The sequence below is a fragment of the Cervus elaphus genome, chromosome 33 (genome assembly GCF_910594005.1).
Source record: "Cervus elaphus chromosome 33, mCerEla1.1, whole genome shotgun sequence".
NCBI classification, from domain to species: domain Eukaryota; kingdom Metazoa; phylum Chordata; class Mammalia; order Artiodactyla; family Cervidae; genus Cervus; species Cervus elaphus.
The window spans coordinates 34,443,361-34,462,601 of NC_057847.1; the positions used below are offsets into that span (position 1 = coordinate 34,443,361).

At 36.2% G+C, this 19,241-nt stretch overlaps 1 protein-coding gene across 1 annotated transcript in view; it reads left to right on the forward strand.

Moving 5' to 3' along the window:
• The window catches only part of COBLL1 (cordon-bleu WH2 repeat protein like 1), a 166,083-nt gene that overhangs the window by 84,045 nt on the left and 62,797 nt on the right, over positions 1–19,241 (forward strand). The window contains exon 3 of the mRNA XM_043894107.1: positions 12,517–12,705. Coding sequence (XP_043750042.1) covers positions 12,517–12,705 — 189 coding nt within the window. The remainder of the gene's footprint in view (positions 1–12,516; positions 12,706–19,241) is intronic.

The following is a 19,241-nucleotide window of genomic DNA, read 5'->3' on the forward strand; positions in this document are numbered from 1 at the left end:
TTAGCAGCTTTAGGTGTTCTAAGACTTGATTTATTCTGTTATATTGCTACATTTCTCCTGGTAATAAAATGGATGATAGACAGTGTGAAACTGCCAGTCATTCTCCCTGAGGAAAGTGAAAGGAACCAGTAGGTCATTGGCACAAAGACTCCCTGATAGAAATGCAAAAAACATTGGTCTGAGTTTGAAAATTGGGCTGCTTAGTGAGGGGGTAATTGATGGAAGTCTTGGTAGACTTCTTGGGTTTTAATTCTTAATTTGTTGTATATGAAGTAATGTCTAGGTTGATCTTTTTAATGCTTTATTTTTCAAAAAAAAGAAGCTTTTAGACCAAATGCATTCATGCTTGTGTATGTGTGTGTAATTTGCCAACTATAGTGGTTTTACATAGGAGCACAGGTAAGGATCTTTAATAGACATTTAAAAATGTGACCTGTGTTTCTTATTGAGAATGTTTCTCCTACATGCCTTTATTTTAATAACATTTTTCTTAATGCTAGCATTTTCCCTTCTGTATTGATATAACAGATTTGTGTTATGAATATTGATATTTGCATTAAAAAAAATAGGTCAAGTATTGGTTTTATTTGTATGTCTTTCATTTATCTATAAATGAGAGCCTCTTGGCTCAGTAAGATAGTCTGTGAATGAGGTTCTGTGTAGGTAAGACTTCTTTAGTAATTAGCTATTAAATAGAACAATATGTATTGATGGAAATCATCATTTTTCTTTCTAATACCTTTTCCTTTATTTTAGTCCAGTGGGTCTCAAACTGTAATGTGCTGGACCACTAGTATATAGTATTAGGACCCCATATTCAGATTCTATTTTAAAAAGTATAATGTGGGCCCTCTTAGATCTGTATTAAAAGCAAGTTCCATTAGATAATTCTAATGCTCACTGAATTTTGAGACTCTCTACCTTAGATATAATTTTATTGTAAATGAAATTGTGTATAGTTTTATTTTTAAATAGTTTGATTTGGAGGAAATTGCAAAAATAATGCTGAGGTTTCCCTTTGCCTTCCCCCAAGCTTCCCCTGATAATAGTATCTTACATAACCATAGTATGTTATCAAAATCAGGGAAGTGACTTTGGTACAATAATGCATTCTTTACTTTAAAAAATTTGTCTTGATTTATAATTCTATGAAATTTTCATACATGTGTAAATTTGTGTGGCATTCAACAAGCAGAATACAGAACTGTTGCATCGCCACAAAGGAACTCCCTTATATTACTCTTAATGGTTACACCCTGCCTCCAACCCTGGCAGCCAGTGATCTGTCTTCTATGACCATAAGTTTGTTACTTTGAGACTCATATAAATAGAACATACAGTACTTAACCTTTTGAGACTGGTTTTCCCCCCTCAGCATAATGCCCTTGAAATCGTCTGAGATGATGTGTATCAAGGCTTGTTTTTTATTGCTAAGTAGTATTCCACTGTGTGGATGCATCACAGTTTATTCATTTTCATGTTGGAGGACATTTGGATTGTTACCTGTTTGGGTTTGTTATGAAGAGAGCTGCAATAAACATTCATGTACAGGTTTTATGCAAACAGAAGTTTTCATTTCTCTCATGTCAATACCCAGGAGGAGATTGCTGGGTCAGTGGTATGCATATGTTTAGTTTCATATTATGCTGCCAAACTCTTTCCCAAAGTGGCCATACCACTTTGCATTCACTTTGTTCAAGATATCTATGAAAGATCTAGTTTCTCTGCATTCTTGTCTGGAGTTGATATTATCAGTAGTTTGGATTTAGGTGGGCAGTGGTATCTCATCATAGCTTTAATTTGCGTTTCCCTAAATGAACAATAGTGTCAGACATCTTCATGTGCCTCTGACATTCTTCCTCCTCTCTGGCAAAGTGTTCAAATCTTTTCCTATTTAATGATTGGATTCTTTGTTTTTTAACTATTGCATTTTGAAAACTATCTATATATTCTGAATATGACTTTTTGTTGGCTATGTGTCTTAAGATAATTTCTCCTGGTCTGTGGCTTGTCTTTTCATCCTGTTAACTTGGTCTTTCACAGAGCAAAAGGCTTTAGTTTTTGATGAAGTTCAGTTTACTGATATTTTAAAAAATCTTCTGGATTGCATCTTTGTTGTCATGTCTTAGATCCTTTGGCCTAAGCATTGGTCCCAAGGATTTTCTCCTATGTTTTGACCTGAACATTTTATAATCTTATATTTTACATTTAGATCAATTTTAGGTTAATTTTTGTAAACTCTGAGACAGTGTTTCTAAGTAGTTTTTCTAGCCAGTATTTGACAAAGCTTATAGCTAGGAAACTTAACTTGGAAAATTCATTCCTAGGATTTTTCTTTATCAATATGCAGTGAATGTTATGCCTTTGAACATGGCTTATGACAACAGACACCATTCCCAAACATAGATTTAAAACTTTAACAGAGACTAATGACTAAGTGCTGTTTAGTATTTACCAAAAAGTACATATTTGAGAGTAGGTTATTGAGGTTATGATTCGAAAGCATCTTATGCTCTCATTTTAGGGTTGGTTAGTCTACCAGTGTGCTTGCTTGGCTGACATATATATTCCTACTGTTTAATATGCATATGTGCATATATTTTAATAATTATAATATCCACATTTAATCCACATTTAATGTTTTTCAGTTCCTTACCTAGCTTCCTTTGGAAAATTAAGAAAACATTTCAACTAAGAACTCTTTTTTTTTTTTACACTTAATACTTTTAGGGTAGTTTTAGGTTTACAGCGAAGCTAAGCAGAAGATACAGATTTTCCATATAACCTTGCCCCTACACAGACATTCTCCACCAGAATGGTACCCTTGTCACAACTGACGAACCTACATGGATACATTATAATCACCTAAGTCTATAGTTTACATTAGTAATCACTTTTGATGTGCATTCTACAGATTTTTGTAAAGAAATTACTTTGGGCAGCGCTGGGTCTTTGCTGCTGCTCGTGGGCTTTCTCTAGTTGCAGTGAGGAGGGGCTACTCTTCTTGCAGTGCACAGGCTTCTCTACGCGGTGGCTTCTCTTGTTATGGCTCACAGGCGCTAGGATTATGGGCTTAAGTGGTTGTGGTACATGGGCTTAACTGCCCCATGGCATGTGGAATCTTCCTGGACCAGGGATTGAACCTATGTCCTCTGCATTGGCAGGTAGATTCTTATCTACTGTACCACTAGGAAAGTTCAATTCTACAGGTTTTGAGAAAAACATAATGACAAGTATTCATCTTTACAGTATCACATAGGGTATTTTCACTACTCTAAAAATCTTTTGCATTCCACCTATTCATCTCTCACCAAAACACCTGGCAACCACTGGTGTTTTTCATTTTTCCATATTTTTGCCTTTTCTAGAATGTAATATAGTTGGAAGTATACAAGATACAGCCCTCTCAGACTGGTTCCTTGTGTTTAGTAATATACATTTAAGGCTCCTCCATGTTTTTTTCATGACAGTGTAGTTCATTTCTTTTTTAGTGGAAAAAGTGAAAATGATAAGATAATATTTCATTGTCTGTATGTACCATAGTTTATTTACCCATTGACCTAACTGAAGAACATCTAGATTGCAAACTAAGAACATTTTAACTTCCTTTTAGGGGTAAAATTTTTTTTTTTAATTTTAATATTTTGTTATTTCAGAGAAGCTAGTCCATAAAACAATCCAATTGTGGATGATTTTTCTGCCTTAAGTTTAATAAGTAACCTCTTTTGAAAAAGTGGAAATATTAATATATAAGGCTTTTTATACTTAATTATTAAGAAGCCCAAGAAGTTTTGTGTAGTCTTCTCTACCCATTGTTTTTTAATTTTTAAGTTGTATTGTCAATCACATTTTTATTCACCTTTTCAGACTAATTTTCATAAACTGCATCAACTTTTCCATGTACATTGCCTGCAAGGCAACAATATGAAATTCAAAGGAAGCTTTCAGTAAATGATGCTAAACCCAGTTGCTACTGACATTTATTACTGAGCAAAAGCCTAATGTACAAAGTGAATGGGGTAGCCAGTGAGCAATGGGTCATGGTTTTGGAGTTACAATTTATTTTGAAAAAAATTACCTACTAATCTCTATACTGTTTAAGAATTTAATAAGATACTAATTTTTTTCAAAAAGGAATAGCATTTGTTAAGGGATTATCTATGTAAAACATTTGCACAGTTCCTAGAACTAGATAAGCTTCAGTTAAGTTAGTTTTGTAGGGCCCATTTAGGATATCTTTGAAATTGTTTGCTTGGACTCATTTCATTTTTAAACTACTAGTGTCAAAGGACCTCATGCGGTATTTCTTTAATCTACCCAGATTCTTTCTATAGCACTGAAGGACACAGTGGGTGACCAATTAATGCGATGACTGTCTTTTGACTCACTGTTTACATTGCTTTCAAGTCTGTTTTTTCAACTTTGCTCATTTGTTTTGATGAATTTTGTATCTCCTCCATTGATATGTTCTTTGCTATTAAAGGCTTTCCTCATTTCTCTTCTTGTTGATATTTGACTTTCTTAACTGTGCATAAAACAAACATCCCACATAAGATATTTAGAAAACCCTGAGACAAGCTGAAGTTGCAACAACATTTATGGGACAGATATGAGAAATTTAATATTTAATTTTTAATTTATAGATACATTTACCTACTTTAATCTTTGTGTGATGGTTCCATATTCCACATTCACATATATATAAAAATGTATCCATTTATATTTTATGTTTTTCTGTGTATAAATTGTAACTTAGTGAAAAATATCAAGGGAAATTTATGTTTTCTTTCCTTTCATAAGGAATTTCCTTCTCAGAGAAAAGGAAGCAAAAATATAACGAAGATTTAAATTTGGAAAATTTATTGCTAAACTTCAGGCTTACTTTTAAAATTTGTTACCCTCACTGAAACTAAGACCTTCTTGATTTACACAAACTTAATTGACCTAAATAGCAACCTTCAGGGGGTGTTTCAGACTCTGCAAAGTCCTTAGGGATGTAAATCATTAACTTTAAATGAATACCTACTATCTGTCAGGCATTATACTAGACCTGTAGTTATCAAACTTGGCTGCCCTTTCAAATCCCTTGGGGAGATTAAAAAAATCCTGGTAGCCAGTTAAATTGGAATTTCTGGGCAGGGGACCCAGGCATTGGCATTTTATAAAACTCCTCAGGTGAGTTTATTCTGTTGTCAAATTTGAGTGCCACTGGGTGAAGATTGGGCTGAGATGAATGGGTATAGGAATTGGTACCCTTTCTGAGTGGTCAGAGAATCCCTATATGACAAGGAAATACTAATATTTGATCTGATATCTGAAAGAGTTGAAGGCACAGGTAGTTTGAAGTTCTGTAGTTAAAAGCATCTGGGGCAGAGGGAGTAGCTCTACAAACCCTCAGATATGGGGGAAAGGAAGGAAGGCCAGGCTGAGCTACACTGTGAGCTGTGGCCAAGTGTAGGAGTGGCTTCCCAGGGCCTTCCACTGTGTCTCAGGCTGCAAAGAATCTACCTGCAGTGCAGGAGGCCCAGGTTCCATCCCTGGGTTGGGAAGCTCCTCTGGAGAAGGGAATGGCAACCCATTCCAGTATTCTTGCCTGGAGAATTACATGGACAGAGAAGCCTGGCGGACTCCTGTCCATGGGACCCCAAAGAGTTGGAAATGACTGAGCAACTATCATACACACAATCAGAGGGGAGCTCAGACGTTGACATGGGGTGGCTCAGTGATTTCTTAGACATTCACTTACATCAGGAGTTCTGGGAGAGTTGTCAAAGGTGTGTTGCAGGGCTCTACCCTCAGTGTTTCTGATTATTTAGGCTTAGAGTAGGGCCTGAGAGTTTGCATTTCTCACAAGATCCCAGCTGCCATTCTAAAATCACACTTTGAAAACCAGCAGGCTGGCTTATCTAGGGCTAGTAAATCAGGACAGGATTTGGTTTTTCTCAATGCTTTGGGAGACCAGTGAAGGGTCAGAGATGTGATGTAATCTGATTTACATATTTAACAGATCCCTCTTGACTACAGAGAATAGTAGATTTTAAGGGACAAGAGGAGATTTTAAAGGAACAAGAGGAAAAGGGGAGAGATCAGTGAGGAGGCTATTGGAGTAGTCCAAGCAAGAGATGATAGCTTAATTGCCAGGGTGTAGCAGAGAAGCTGGTGAAAGTATGCAGATTCAGGTTATGTTTTAGAGTTAAAAGCCCGCAAGACTTGATAATGGATTGAAAATAGAACAGAATAGAGAAGAATCAAAATATGCCCAGAATTTTTGCTTGAGTTAACAAGGTGGTTAGTGTGGAGCCTTTTACATGGATGGGACATCCTGGGGAAGGGTTGGATGAGAATTGGGGGAAGAGAGGAGAATCAAGAGTTTTGATTCTGAGATACCTTTGGGACTTTTCAGTGGAGAAGACCATGAAATTTGGGGGCATGTAAGTCAGAACTCAGTAAACATATCAGAGTTGGAGATGTGAATTTGAGGGATATCAACTTGTAAATGGTGTGTAAAGCCATGGAGTTTATGAAATTACTTGGGGGTGAGGATTGTAGAAAGAGAAGACAAAGGGGGCAGACAAGAAACCCTGGGGTCGCCCAATACTTAGAAATCAGACAAGGAGACTTCTAAGGGCATTGAGGCTGAGGAGTGGCAGTAAAGAAGAAAACAGTAGATTGTGTTGTTACACAAAGAGATAAACGGAAGAGAATTCCAAGCAGAGGTGGGTTGGGCAGCTGTGAAATGTGTCCTTATTGGAATTTAGGAGCTTACTCAAATGTGACTGAGACAAATAGATTTGAACACACAAAAGTGATTGGTGACCTTGACCAGAGAAATGTCTGTTAAGAGTCATAAAATGCATTGGGTCTCCCCATGTTGCCTTTCATCACTGCTTATCTTTTAAAGCCACTTTGATATATTCACTTTGATTAGCTATAAGGCTCATCAAGAAAAGGCACTTAATTGCATTCCCTCAAGCACATAGCACAGTGTTATGTTCACCACTGGAACAGATTTTTGTTTAAAATAATCTTCCCTTGTCTTATTAAACCCAGGGAGACACACTAAGAAATTATTTTGAAGAGCTGGTCTCTATCATTTCAATGAGTAAAACAATGCTTAAGCAATAATTTTACTGTGGCTTGTTATTTTTAGGGCTCGATTAATGGATTTTTGCCTTGACATAGAAAATATGTCTATCTTAAATATCTTTTTAGTAGTGGAGAAGGAAATGGCAACCCACTCCAGTATTCTTGCCTGGAGAATCCCGTGGACAGAGGAGCCTGGTGGGCTGCCGTCTATGGGGTCGCACAGAGTTGGACACAACTGAAGCGACTTAGCAGCAGCAGCAGCTACTATCCTTGTATAAAATTTGCTGCTATTACTGTTGAAAGTAATGGCCTCTGAGGAGCAAAACAGTCAATCTAGGCCACTGGTGAAGAGGAGCTTAAGTGGAAATCCATAGAGGGGAAAACTGGCTCAACCATCATTCTTATTTAAAAGAGGTGTAGGGATTTCAATGGCAGTTATGGTACTGTAATTTTAATATATTAATAAAAACTAGCATTCATAAGCCATAAATGATAGTTGCTATTGCATGTTGACATGTTACTCTCTTTACCAGAATTTCCTATGCTTAGATTATGCTAAAAACTTTATTTTTACTATACGTTGGCTTTGGGTGACATTTAACCTAATTTTGTTATCACTACAAAGCATCTCAACTAAAGCATTTAAAACATTGGGAAGTATGTGAGTAAGTGAAAGGCATTTAAAAAATTTTTGCTGGTGAGTAAAAGGTCAAGTAAGTTAACAAAGTCTTAAAGCTACGTAGGATTCAGGCCCAATCCAGGCCTCTGTGTGGTATTCCTTTCACTAGACTACAGGATATAGTGAGCAAACTTTAGATAGACACATTCCTGAGTTTAATGCAACTGGATTGCAGTTGGGAACTAACGCATAGATGAACCTACAGCCTCTACCTCCTATGTACTACTTTTCTTTCACAAACTGAGTCATTTTTCTTTTTTCTTTGAAGTATACCTTGATACCCACCTTCTCACCCTCACAGAGGATTTTAGCTTGCTCTCATTGCTCTGAATTTTCAAGGTTACCTGTTAAATGTTTTTTTTTTCTTTGTATTTGTTGTTTAATTACCTACATATTGCATCTTCCCTGTTGGATTTCTGATTCATTGTGGAAGGATCTTGGTTTGATTCTCAATATGCTTTATTATACATTATATAATATATATTGTTTTTATTATTATATAATAAATATTGTTATATATTTATATAACAACATTTATTACATACTTATATTTAATATGAATATATTGAATATTTTATTTATATATTATATAATTTTATTATATATTATATGAATGCTTTATTATAGTCATAGGGAACACTGAGATGTTCTTAATAGATGTTCCATGTAAAAGATATTTCAACAAATGCTTTGTTCTGCTTTTTCTATACAGAACATTAAAACTGTTAGAATTCATTGCAGTATGCAATAGACAGGGAAAATGTCACGAGGAATTGTGATTCAATCTGGAGCTCAAAGGATAGATAATATTTGTCAATGCAGGGGAAACAGGGAGGGCCTTCAAACAGAGACCAGAAGGAGGAACACTTGGAGAGGGGGAGGTACCTTCAAAGATGAAAGCAGGGGATAGGGAGGTGACTGTGGTAGAAGGCGGTGCCTATTAGACCTTCTATGGTACCACCTCTCTTGAAAGCCAGGTTCACTGTGCGCAAGGTTGTTCTTGACGCTCTACCTCTGTGCCTGTAGGGAGTTGGACTTGTCATCTGACCTTTCTCATGAAACTCCTCTAAAGCCCTAAAGTTCTCAGTTATCCCTTGCTAATATCCCTTGCTACTGCATACTTTTCAATATTCATCTTCTTAAAAATAAAACATCATCAGTTTCTAAAATCCAGCACAGCTAATTCTGATGTACCTTAGTGGTATGACTTTTTTCCTTCTCAATTATATGCTTAGGTACCTCATCTTATGGGAAGTATTCACAGAATTCATTCATTTAGCAATATGAGTGCCTGCTATGTAGCAGACATTGCTCTAGAGATTTCACATATTAGCAATATTGCTATGTGTGACCCTAGACAGTGGAAACAAGACCTGTACTCATGGGGTTAATTACTAATGGAAGGAGACGTGATAAGTAAGTATGTTAGTTGCTGATAAGCCCTCAGACAAAAGTAAAGTAGAGAAATAGAGGTGTTATCTTAAGGTCAGGACAGACCTTAAAGAGGCCTGAGTATGAACCGTCCTGAATGTGTTCAAGGAAAAGGCAAGAGTCACAGGACTGGAGTGCAGTGAGCCTGGGAAGAATGTGGGAGAGGTGCTTGGAGAGGCTAGGGTAAGGATGGACAGATGATAAAACTCTAGATCTTGTTTTAGGTGAGGTCAGAAGCCATCGAAGGGTGGGAAAGGAAGTTCTGTGACCAGACTTAACATTTTAAGAGGATCACTCCAGCTGCTATGTTGAGGATAGAGTGTAAAGTGACAGGGTTGGGAACGGGAAGACCAAGAGCAACTTGACCAGAGTTATTTAGTAGTCAAGGTTGTTGATGGATTCTGGGTCTATTTATAATATAGAGCTGGCAGAATTTGTCAATGAATTATTGGATTGTATGTGTATGAAAGAGGAGATCTGGAGCCCAAGCAACTGAAAGAATTATGATTTACTGAGATGGAAGTCCTAGAGAGGAAATTGTTTGGTTTGGAGGAGCTGCGATGAGGAATTGGAAGGTAAATTAAGTTGGAGATTCCAGTCAGTCGTCTGAGTCCAGATGTCAAGTAGGCATTGGATTTATAAATCTGGAGTCGAAGGGAAAGAGCCAAGCTGAATATTTGGCATTTAAGATTTTCTTCATATAGATTTTACAAAATTCTTGTTGTATTTACTATAATAATTTTTAAACTTTATTTTTGTTGCTACTGTAAAAGAAGTTTTCTCATTCATTATACTTTGACTAGGTTTTGCTTATGTTTACATGGGCTATGTAACATGTTGGCATGTTCACATTGTGCCAAGCCACCTTGTTGAATTCTCTTATTTATAAAAACTTTTTCATTGATTTACTGATTTCTCCTCTCCTTTGACTTCTCTGTGGAATTTTACCAAACTCTTCAAGTTTGAGAAGTACCACTTTTTTTCATGGTTTGATTTGCTTTTCCCTGCTAAAATATCAATTATTTCTTGTCTTTTCCTGTGAGTTTCTATTCATTCTCCAAACTCAACTCATGTTTCTCATCTGTCAAACATTTCTGGATTGCTACACAGGCTTCTATTCCTATGAGCTTCAGCTGTATCATCTGCATACCTGTACTAGAAGAGTCATCAGACTTTATTCTAATTTTGCATGTATCTATCAGTCCTTTTCGGGGTAGGAGAACTGGTTCTGGCTGTCACAGTCTTTACATCCCCAGTGTTTAGCTGAATCTGCTACATGATTATCAGTTACAGGGTAAATGTTTGTTGAATAGATGAGCAGTCGATTTTAATAGATTAAAAAACATTTGGAAATTGGATAAAGTTGTTCTTCATAGAAATTTTATAAACTTGTTATATTTACTGAAATACTCCTAAAAATTCATTTTTGTCACTATTGTAAAAGGAATATTTTCTAAAGTGTAATATAACTTTGCAATTATACTCCTAAAAATTAAAGTTCTATTATTTTAGAAAATTAATGTAGGAACCTTGTTTCTGTTTTTTCATGATGCTGAGTGCATAAAGGTGCTTAGGTTTGTGAGACATTAAGTTTTGAAAATACTGAATGACTGGATGTTACATATTTACTTACAGAGAAGCCCTTTTATCTTTATGGTTTTTGTTTTTGCCTAGGAATGGAAAGAGGGAGAAATTAAAATTTATATTTTTCTGGATAGAAAGCAGAAGTATTTTTTCTTTCAGAATCAGTCTGGGGATGGGAAAGAATCGGTGAAGGAAATTAGGAGATTTGTTTTTGTTTAGTCTCTAAGTCAGGTCTGACTCTTTTGAGACCCCATGGACTGTAGCCCTCCAGGCTCCACTGTTCGTGGGATTCCCCATTCAGGAATACTGGAGTGGGTTGCCATTTCCTTCTCCAGGGAATATTCCCTGATTCAGGGATTGATCCCACATCTCCTGCTTGGCAGGTGGGTTCTTTACCACTGAGCCACCAGGGAAGCCCATAATTAAGAGATACAAATCTCCCATTTTAAATAAGCCACAGGGATATAAGATATATTAATAGCACAAAAAATATGATCAGTAATATTATAATAACTTTGTATGGGGACAGATGGTTACTAGATTTAGGATCATTTCATAACATATGCAAACGTCAAATCACTATGTAGTACACATGATACAGTGTAATGTTATATGTCCATTATCTTATCTGTCGACTATATTTCAATAAAAAAGGTAAAAAGTAACATTTTCAAAAGCTCTAATTTGCAGTACTTAGAAAATATATGTATGTACTTATGATGTTTATTTCCATGTCTCATTTTTTTCAATCCCTCAAATCATTGAATTGGTCTTGTGCAGAAAGTCTACTACTATTTCTGTTATAAATCAGTTAAGGGGTTGTCCTGGTAAGTGACACTGAAACATATTTATTAGAATAATTACTTGTAACATTTTTTATTTTGGGGGCTTCCCTCGTGGCTCAGTTGGTAAAGACTTCACCTGCAATGCTAGAGACCCAAGTTCCATCCCTGGGTCAGGAAGATCCCCTGGAAAAGGAAATGGCAACCCACTCCAGTATTCTAGCCTGGAAAATTCCATATAATTTAACAAATAACCAATCGCAGTTCACTGTTCATTAGTAAGCCCAGTGGGAAATATAGCATACTTCTTTCTTACAGGGAGTAATAATTGTAGGCAGAGAGATGAAATTTTCCAGGGGGGAAAAATGGAAAAAAAAAATTACATTTGTGTAATTTGTTGTATGTGCCATGTAAGATATGTGCCACCTCACATTGATGTAGGCGGTGGGAGGAGGGTGGTTGCAGCTAGATTTAGTAGCATAGGTAGAGTTTAATCTGGATAAAGATGCAGAATATACTACATTAGAAAAAAGCAGAATGAAAGACATGAAAGTAAGGGCTAGTAGGAGGTATGGAAATGAGATATTAGGACAGTAAGAATTTGATAATTCATTCCATCAAACAAAATGCAATACTTTTGCCTGCTGTAGTGAACACACATTAATTGAATTTAATGAAGGCCGATATCAAATCTCTTTGTTATCCTGTTTGTTGGTATTGCCAAGTAATGCAAGCATATTGTTGAAAACAAACAAATATGCTGATTTTTAAAAAGGCAAAAAAAAAATTTAATTCTACCATCCCTAGTAAGCTAACAGGTATAATATTTTAGTGCATTTCTCCTGGATGTGAAAAAGCATACACACATTTTGTGTTTTTATTAAATGAGGTCCTATTAGCAAGTTATTTTTAAAACACGTATACTTTATTCTTTGTGTTTTGTTTTTGTTTTAGGAGAAAACCAAAAGCCAAGGCTCCACTTCCTCCAGCTGAGACCAAATGCCTTGATGCCTCTTCAGTTGATGAATCTGTAGAATCTTCTGCTTTTATCATGGATCAGAAAGAGAACATGACAGATAAAGACATTGAACTCTTGGTGGTTCTACCTGGAGATATTATCAAATCTACTACTGTTAATGGCAGGTACGGTGGAGTGAGTGAAACACCAGGACTTCTCTTTCTTCTGTAATTGAAACCCTCTGTTTGGACTTCTTTTTTCTTTGACAGATATGTTATTCATCACTCAGTTTAGTTACCTATTAAAAAAAGAAGTAGATTATAAGAGGTATTAAAATTGTCCTGACAATGCTGTAAATATCAAATGCATGGATTCCACAACCCTAGTGAAGTGACTCTTGAAATTTGGAACTATTTTACATTTTGTTCATCATTTACTAAGTTTTTTTAAAAATAGTCTTTTCCAGGGATTTGCCTGGTGGCCCAGGGGTTAAGACTTTGTGCTCTAAATGCCAGGGACCAGGGTTCAATTCCTGGTGGGGGAACTGAGATCCCACATGCTGCACAATGCAGCCAAAGAAATAAAAAAATTAAAAAAAAAAAAAAAATAGTCTTTTCCAGAAGAATAGTCATCAGTTTTATTGATTTTCTAAGTCAAACTTACAAAGCAAGCCAGAGAGCCATAAGAAAACTCCTGCCCTTCGCTTCCAAATTATTCTTTCTTTTTTAAGCTCCTTCTCCAAATTTGACTTGCAGAAGCTTTGTTAGCTACTCTTAAAAGATACTCTCTTGTTTATCCAAACAGATAAATCTGTCTTTAAAACTAGCAGGATTTTTTACATCATTGAATGATTTAATGAATTTATTAAAATGTAGATAAATTTAATAGAAGCAGAAAATTAAACTTTAACCCAGCAAGAAGGGAATATGTGATTTAGGAGACTGATATTTTTAATACCTGAATAAAAACTGGAAAAATGGAATGCAGCCAAGTGTAATTTTCCATTTCATTTTGAAAGTTGTTTATTGTTCAAAAGTTGTTCAAAAGTTCATTTTGAAAGGAAAGTTACATGAGTTGTATACTTGGTCTTGTTCCGCCTTCCACCTTTAACTACCTGTTTGTTATCAGGGGTACTGTTTTAGAAACTGAAGCTATTTTGACCTTTAGTTGCATGTGTATGTATATATATTTGTTTGTAGAATGAAAGAATAAGTAAATAATCGATTGGGTATTGCATTTTTGTAATGTGGTTTTATCTAGAAGAAATTCATTCAGGATACATTACTTTTGAGATTTATCCTTAAGATTATGTACAACTTTATGAATTATTGAAAGTACATGAAAATAGAAAAGTTCAGCATTAGCCAACAATACATAGTATATTGCTTATTGAATTCAAGTAAGTTGTACTTTGCCATTTGTTTTGTATTGAAAGTAGTTTTGGAGATGACACACTGAATCATGTTTTAGAGGTTGGGAACCCTGTGACTGACCTTGGTAGGCTTCCACCTCTTCTGTGTGAAGAAGGCATCTTGTGAGTTAGAGACAATGGTCATTGTATCATCTTTAACCCTTGAAATCACACCATTACCCTGGTTTGAAAATAATGATTTTAGTGGATGTGGCTTGGGTAATGTAAAGGCAATTCCTCTTGTGTTCCCTGAATTCAGGGTAATTTTTTTAAGTCAGTTATTTTTCCTAGTTCTTCACTAATGCTGACAGATAACTGGTTTCATCAGTACTCAAAATTTCTTCTTGAATGTACCAGTCACCTGTTTATATTGCCATCTTCTCTACTATTAAGCCCTCTGGGTTCTTTAGATTTTTTTTTTTTTTTTAACCTCAATGACTTCAGTATTAGAATCACAGGTTTCCTCTCTATCCTGTAACCCATTGTAATTGCTTCAGATTTTCCCACCTGCTACACCAAGCTAACTTCCTTCTGTTTCCTTAACTCTGGAAAACTGTGTCCATAGTCTACTTCCCCTGTCCAAGTGGACAGTGGTATCTTATTACTTTGAAACTGTTTCAAAAGTGAGATTTTAGGGTTTCCACTTACACAGTTTTTTTGAATCTAGCTTATCCACTTTTTAAATTGGAGTTGTTCTTCATCCTCCTTAAGTCTAATTGATGTCTCTTCCAATTGCTGCATGTTTTTTTCATATTTGACTTGAATTCTTCATTGGTCATTTCTACTATATTTGTACTTACAAGGACCCTAGATTTTCTGCACCCATTTGACCTTCTATCCTGTTTGCCTCCCAGGCTCCTAAACTGGAGTAATTTTCCACCAGTCAGCTTTTTGTTTCTGGGCTGCCAACTATTGTTGAATTGCTTCAGTTTTCTTATCTATAAAAATGTTTTATAACTGAATTGTTTTGGGGATTAAATGAAATACTATCAGTGCCTGGCACATAATGGCCTCCTCCATTTTCTATTGAGAGCTGTTTTTCTTAACCCTGGGCTCTCTCCATTCATTCTCCACCCTCAGGGTAATCTGACTAAAACACCCCTCTGTTTGTGGCACTCCCTATGATAAAAGACTGCGGGAATGGCAATTCAACACCAAAGTGAGGAAGTCCAAGCTACTAAGCCTGGACATGAGGTGCCCTGCCTGACTTCTTCTCTGAAGTTAGGCAGGCTTTCCTTCACTTACTCCCCTCTGAATAGCTTCAGCTTTAGCCACACGACTCTTTTCTTCTACAGATACTCTGCTTTTTCCACTCTCACATTTTTTAAAAAAGCCTTCCATCTTGAGTACCATACCAGCCACGTTTATCCAGTTAATATAGCTCAAGTGACACTTCTTATATAAAGGCTCCCTGGTCTCCCAAGAAAGAACTGTTTACCTCTAACTTCCAAACTCTTCTGACACTTGATACCATTGATGGTTATCATACATTATCTCAGGCTGTAATTTGTGTGTGTGTCTTATCTTCTTAAACAAACCAAAACATCCATGCAGGGGTCATGACTTTTCTTCTTAGTCCTTATCATAGTTTCTATTTTCTTTCTTTTTCTTCTTCTTCTTATTTATTTATTTTTTTTACAGTTTCTTGCAGTGTAGTAGACATTTAGTAAATTCAGATGTTGTCTCCTTAAAATCTTATGTGCTGACTGAGGTAACAAATATTGTATCTTGAAGAAGCAATTGGATGGGCCTCAGTAGCTTTCCCAGAATCTCTTAAATAAAGATATTTTCTCAGATAGACAGCAAGGCAAGAATGCCCCAAATTCTGATTGCTTTTTAAATTTTCTTTGGGGCTGAAAAACTTTTCTGAGAGTAAAATTTGTTTTATATCAGTATTTTTATGAGGGAGTTTGATTTTAGAATTTGTTCCTAATAATTTTATCACTCAGGGATGACTCAAGTTGAAAACACTATGACTAATTTTTTATATTAATTCTTTATGATTAAAAGTGATTGTGCAGTTCTGAATATTTCAGGAGTATGATTCTGGATATCTAGGAGTGATTCCAAATATTTTAGAGGGCAGTTCAGGTTATCTTGAGTGTGATTTGGGATATTTTGAAGGTTGCAGCAATTGCTGGCCCATTGTTTAAAAAAAAAAAAATTCAATGTTTAACAGTAACAAGAAAAACAAAAATATAGAAAAAAAAATTCTATTTCTGAAGAATATTAGCTACCTAAAATGCAGAGCCATGGTATAGATAACTTAAATTTCTTCCTGGCTTTGTTACCATAAATGGAATAAGACAATTTTCAACAAAACGATACAGGGATTTAGTGGAAGAGTATACAGTGGAAGAGTATTTTAATTAAATTATGTAATTTAAATTATGTAATTTAATTAAGGGCATAAAGTTTTCTTACCAATTAATAAATCAAAGTTCATTATGTCACTATGAAGGGGCTCGCTAATATTTTTAATATTTTGAGGCCATTTCTTCTTAATTTGCCTAAATATTCTTTGTATTGCATATTTCAATGGTGTTACTTATATATGTTTCCTTTGAAGAACAATGTCAATATGAGCCTGAAATAAATATTTAGAAACTTATGCTTTGTTTAACTTTTCAGAAAAATTGTGCTTCTCAAAATGTTTTCTTGGGGAAGTTCTTTAGAAAGTTCCCCTTTGTTCTCATGCACCACATACAGAGGTATGCTCAGAAAGTCCCATTTTTGAGAATGTAACACACAGCATTATCTTGTTTGTACATTGATTTTTCATTGAAGAGCTTATTCAGATTAGGGAACACAATAAAGTTGGAGATGGTAATAGACTTATGCTCAAGGGCAAACTAAAAACTTGTTATCCTGAATCAGGAGCTGTCTGTACAGGCTTACCAATCTTTTGGTATCAGAGCTTAGTGATATTGCCTCTTTAGTGACCAAAAGTCACCCAATGTCTGTCATCTTGCCTTTGTGATCCTTCATTTACGTTGAAGATAGCTGAGTGGCAGCATGAAAACTTTGGGCATTTCTGTTTGCCCTGTTGTTACAGATGATTGGATTGAAGGAAGGAAGTACAGGTATATGTGTATGTATATGTATGTGTGTGTGTATATATATATGCATATATATATAGTCTGTGTGTGTGCAGGTCAAGTAAACAATCTTTTTCGCCAGGCAAAGCAGCTCTGGGCCTTGCTAAAAGTGAACATTAAAGAATATTGTTGTTAGAGGCAAGCTTCATAGGGGCTAAGCTCCTCAGAAAATGCCACGCTATGCAATAGCATATGTGGTGGTATCTACTAGTGCTTGGGAAAAGTTAATTTTTAATGAAAATGAGCTTATAGGTTAAACTTTGATAGATACTACAGTGAAAAAGGAAATATGCGGGTATGTTTGTACGTCACTCTATGTCCTTGCTTTATAGTCGGGTGTCATTCTCATTGAATAAATATTTTTCCTTTTTCCTCTGGGGACATTTTAAAAGCAGTTTTAATTTGGAAATTTGATAAAAGATTGATATTAACTCTCTTTGTTGGCCTACAGGGAGAGCACTCTATGTCTGTTAGCCTATTCTCTTTCCTGTAATTTGTGATATTTTACGTCCTGAATACCATAAATAGGGACTTGTTTTGATATGAGCAAATCTTAGAATATCAGGAGTGAAAACACAAATAAAGAAAGCATGGAACTTGACATTAGAAGTCTTGGGCTCTACAGTTTATTCCATAACTTGCTATGTGACCTCAAGCAAGTCACCTCATATCTCTGACCTTTATGAGCAGAGTTTTGACTGGTACCCAGTGGGTCAGAGAACTAACTCAGGAGTGTTTTACGTGAACTGCAGTGCCACCTACTGGAAGAAAATAGAACTATAAAAAATAACAAGATTTTACTGGATTAATGTGGGTCAGTTTTGTTTACCCCCCACCCCTAAACCCGTAATATAGCAAGTGGTGTGGATCTCAGAAGAACTTTAGAATTTCAGAATCATTCTTATATTTACTGAAAAATGTCAAGTGACAGATGTGTAGTAAATACATTATATGATAGGGCAATAGATTTCAAAAACACACTGCTGAAAATCTGTTGCATGGCACAACCACATTGAACTCCATTTGTTGTTCATGGCTTCCGGTCCCATCACCTTATGGCAAATAGATGGGGAAACAATGGAAGCAGTAAGAGACTTTATTTTTTTGGGCTCCAAAATCACTGCAAATGGTGACTGCAGCCATGAAATTAAAAGACACTTGCTCTTGGAAGAAAAGTTATGACCAACCTAGATAGCATATTAAAAAGCAGAGACATTACTTTACCAACAAAGGTCCATCTAGTCAAAGCTATGGTTTTTGCAGTAGTCATGTATGGTTGTGAGAGTTGGACTATAAAGAAAGCTGAGCGCCAAAGAATTGATGCTTTTGAACTGTGGTGTTGGAGAAGACTCTTGAGAGTCCCTTGGACTGCAAGGAGATCCAACCAGTCCATCCTAAAGGAAATCAGTCCTGAATATTCATTGGAAGGACTGATTCTGAAGCTGAAACCCTAATACTTTGGCCACCTGATGCAAAGAACCAATTCATTGGTAAAGACCCTGATGCTGGGAAAGATCAAAGGCAGGAGGAGTAGGGGACACAGAGGATGAGATGGTTGAGTGGCATCCCCGACTTGATGGACTTGAGTTTGAATAGGCTCTGGGAGTTGGTGATGGACAGGGAAGCCTGGGTGCTCCACTGACTCATGTCCACTGAGTCGGTGATGCCATCCACAACTGTCTTATCCTCTATCACCCCTTTCTCCTCTTGCCCTCGATCTTTCCCAGCATCAGGGTCATTTCCATTGAGCTCCATAAGAAAGCTCTAAATTTTGATTTAGATACTTATTCAACTACACCTGCTAAATAAAAGTTGGAATATTACCTGTTAAATTATGTAAGTGTAACACCCCTGCCTGTACACCAGGCTTCAGTACTGCCCCCCACAGCCCTGAGCCAGGCAGCACATAAGCACCTGTTGGCTGATGGCTCTCCTGGTTGTTAGGGTGACTGAATACTAACAATAACACCCTCCAAGTGTGGTTCCTAGAAGGGCCACCCTCATCCCTTTCCTTTCCTGGAATCTACACCTTGCAACAATGACCCTTAATTTTATTTTTAATTTTTTATGACTCTAAATGCAGCGGTGGTGATTGGTTTGCTCATTAAGTTGTGTCTGACTCTTGCAACCCCATAGACTGTAGCCCGTCAGGCTCCTCTGTCCATGAAATTTCCCAGGCAAGCATACTGGAGCGGGTAGCCATTTCTTTCTC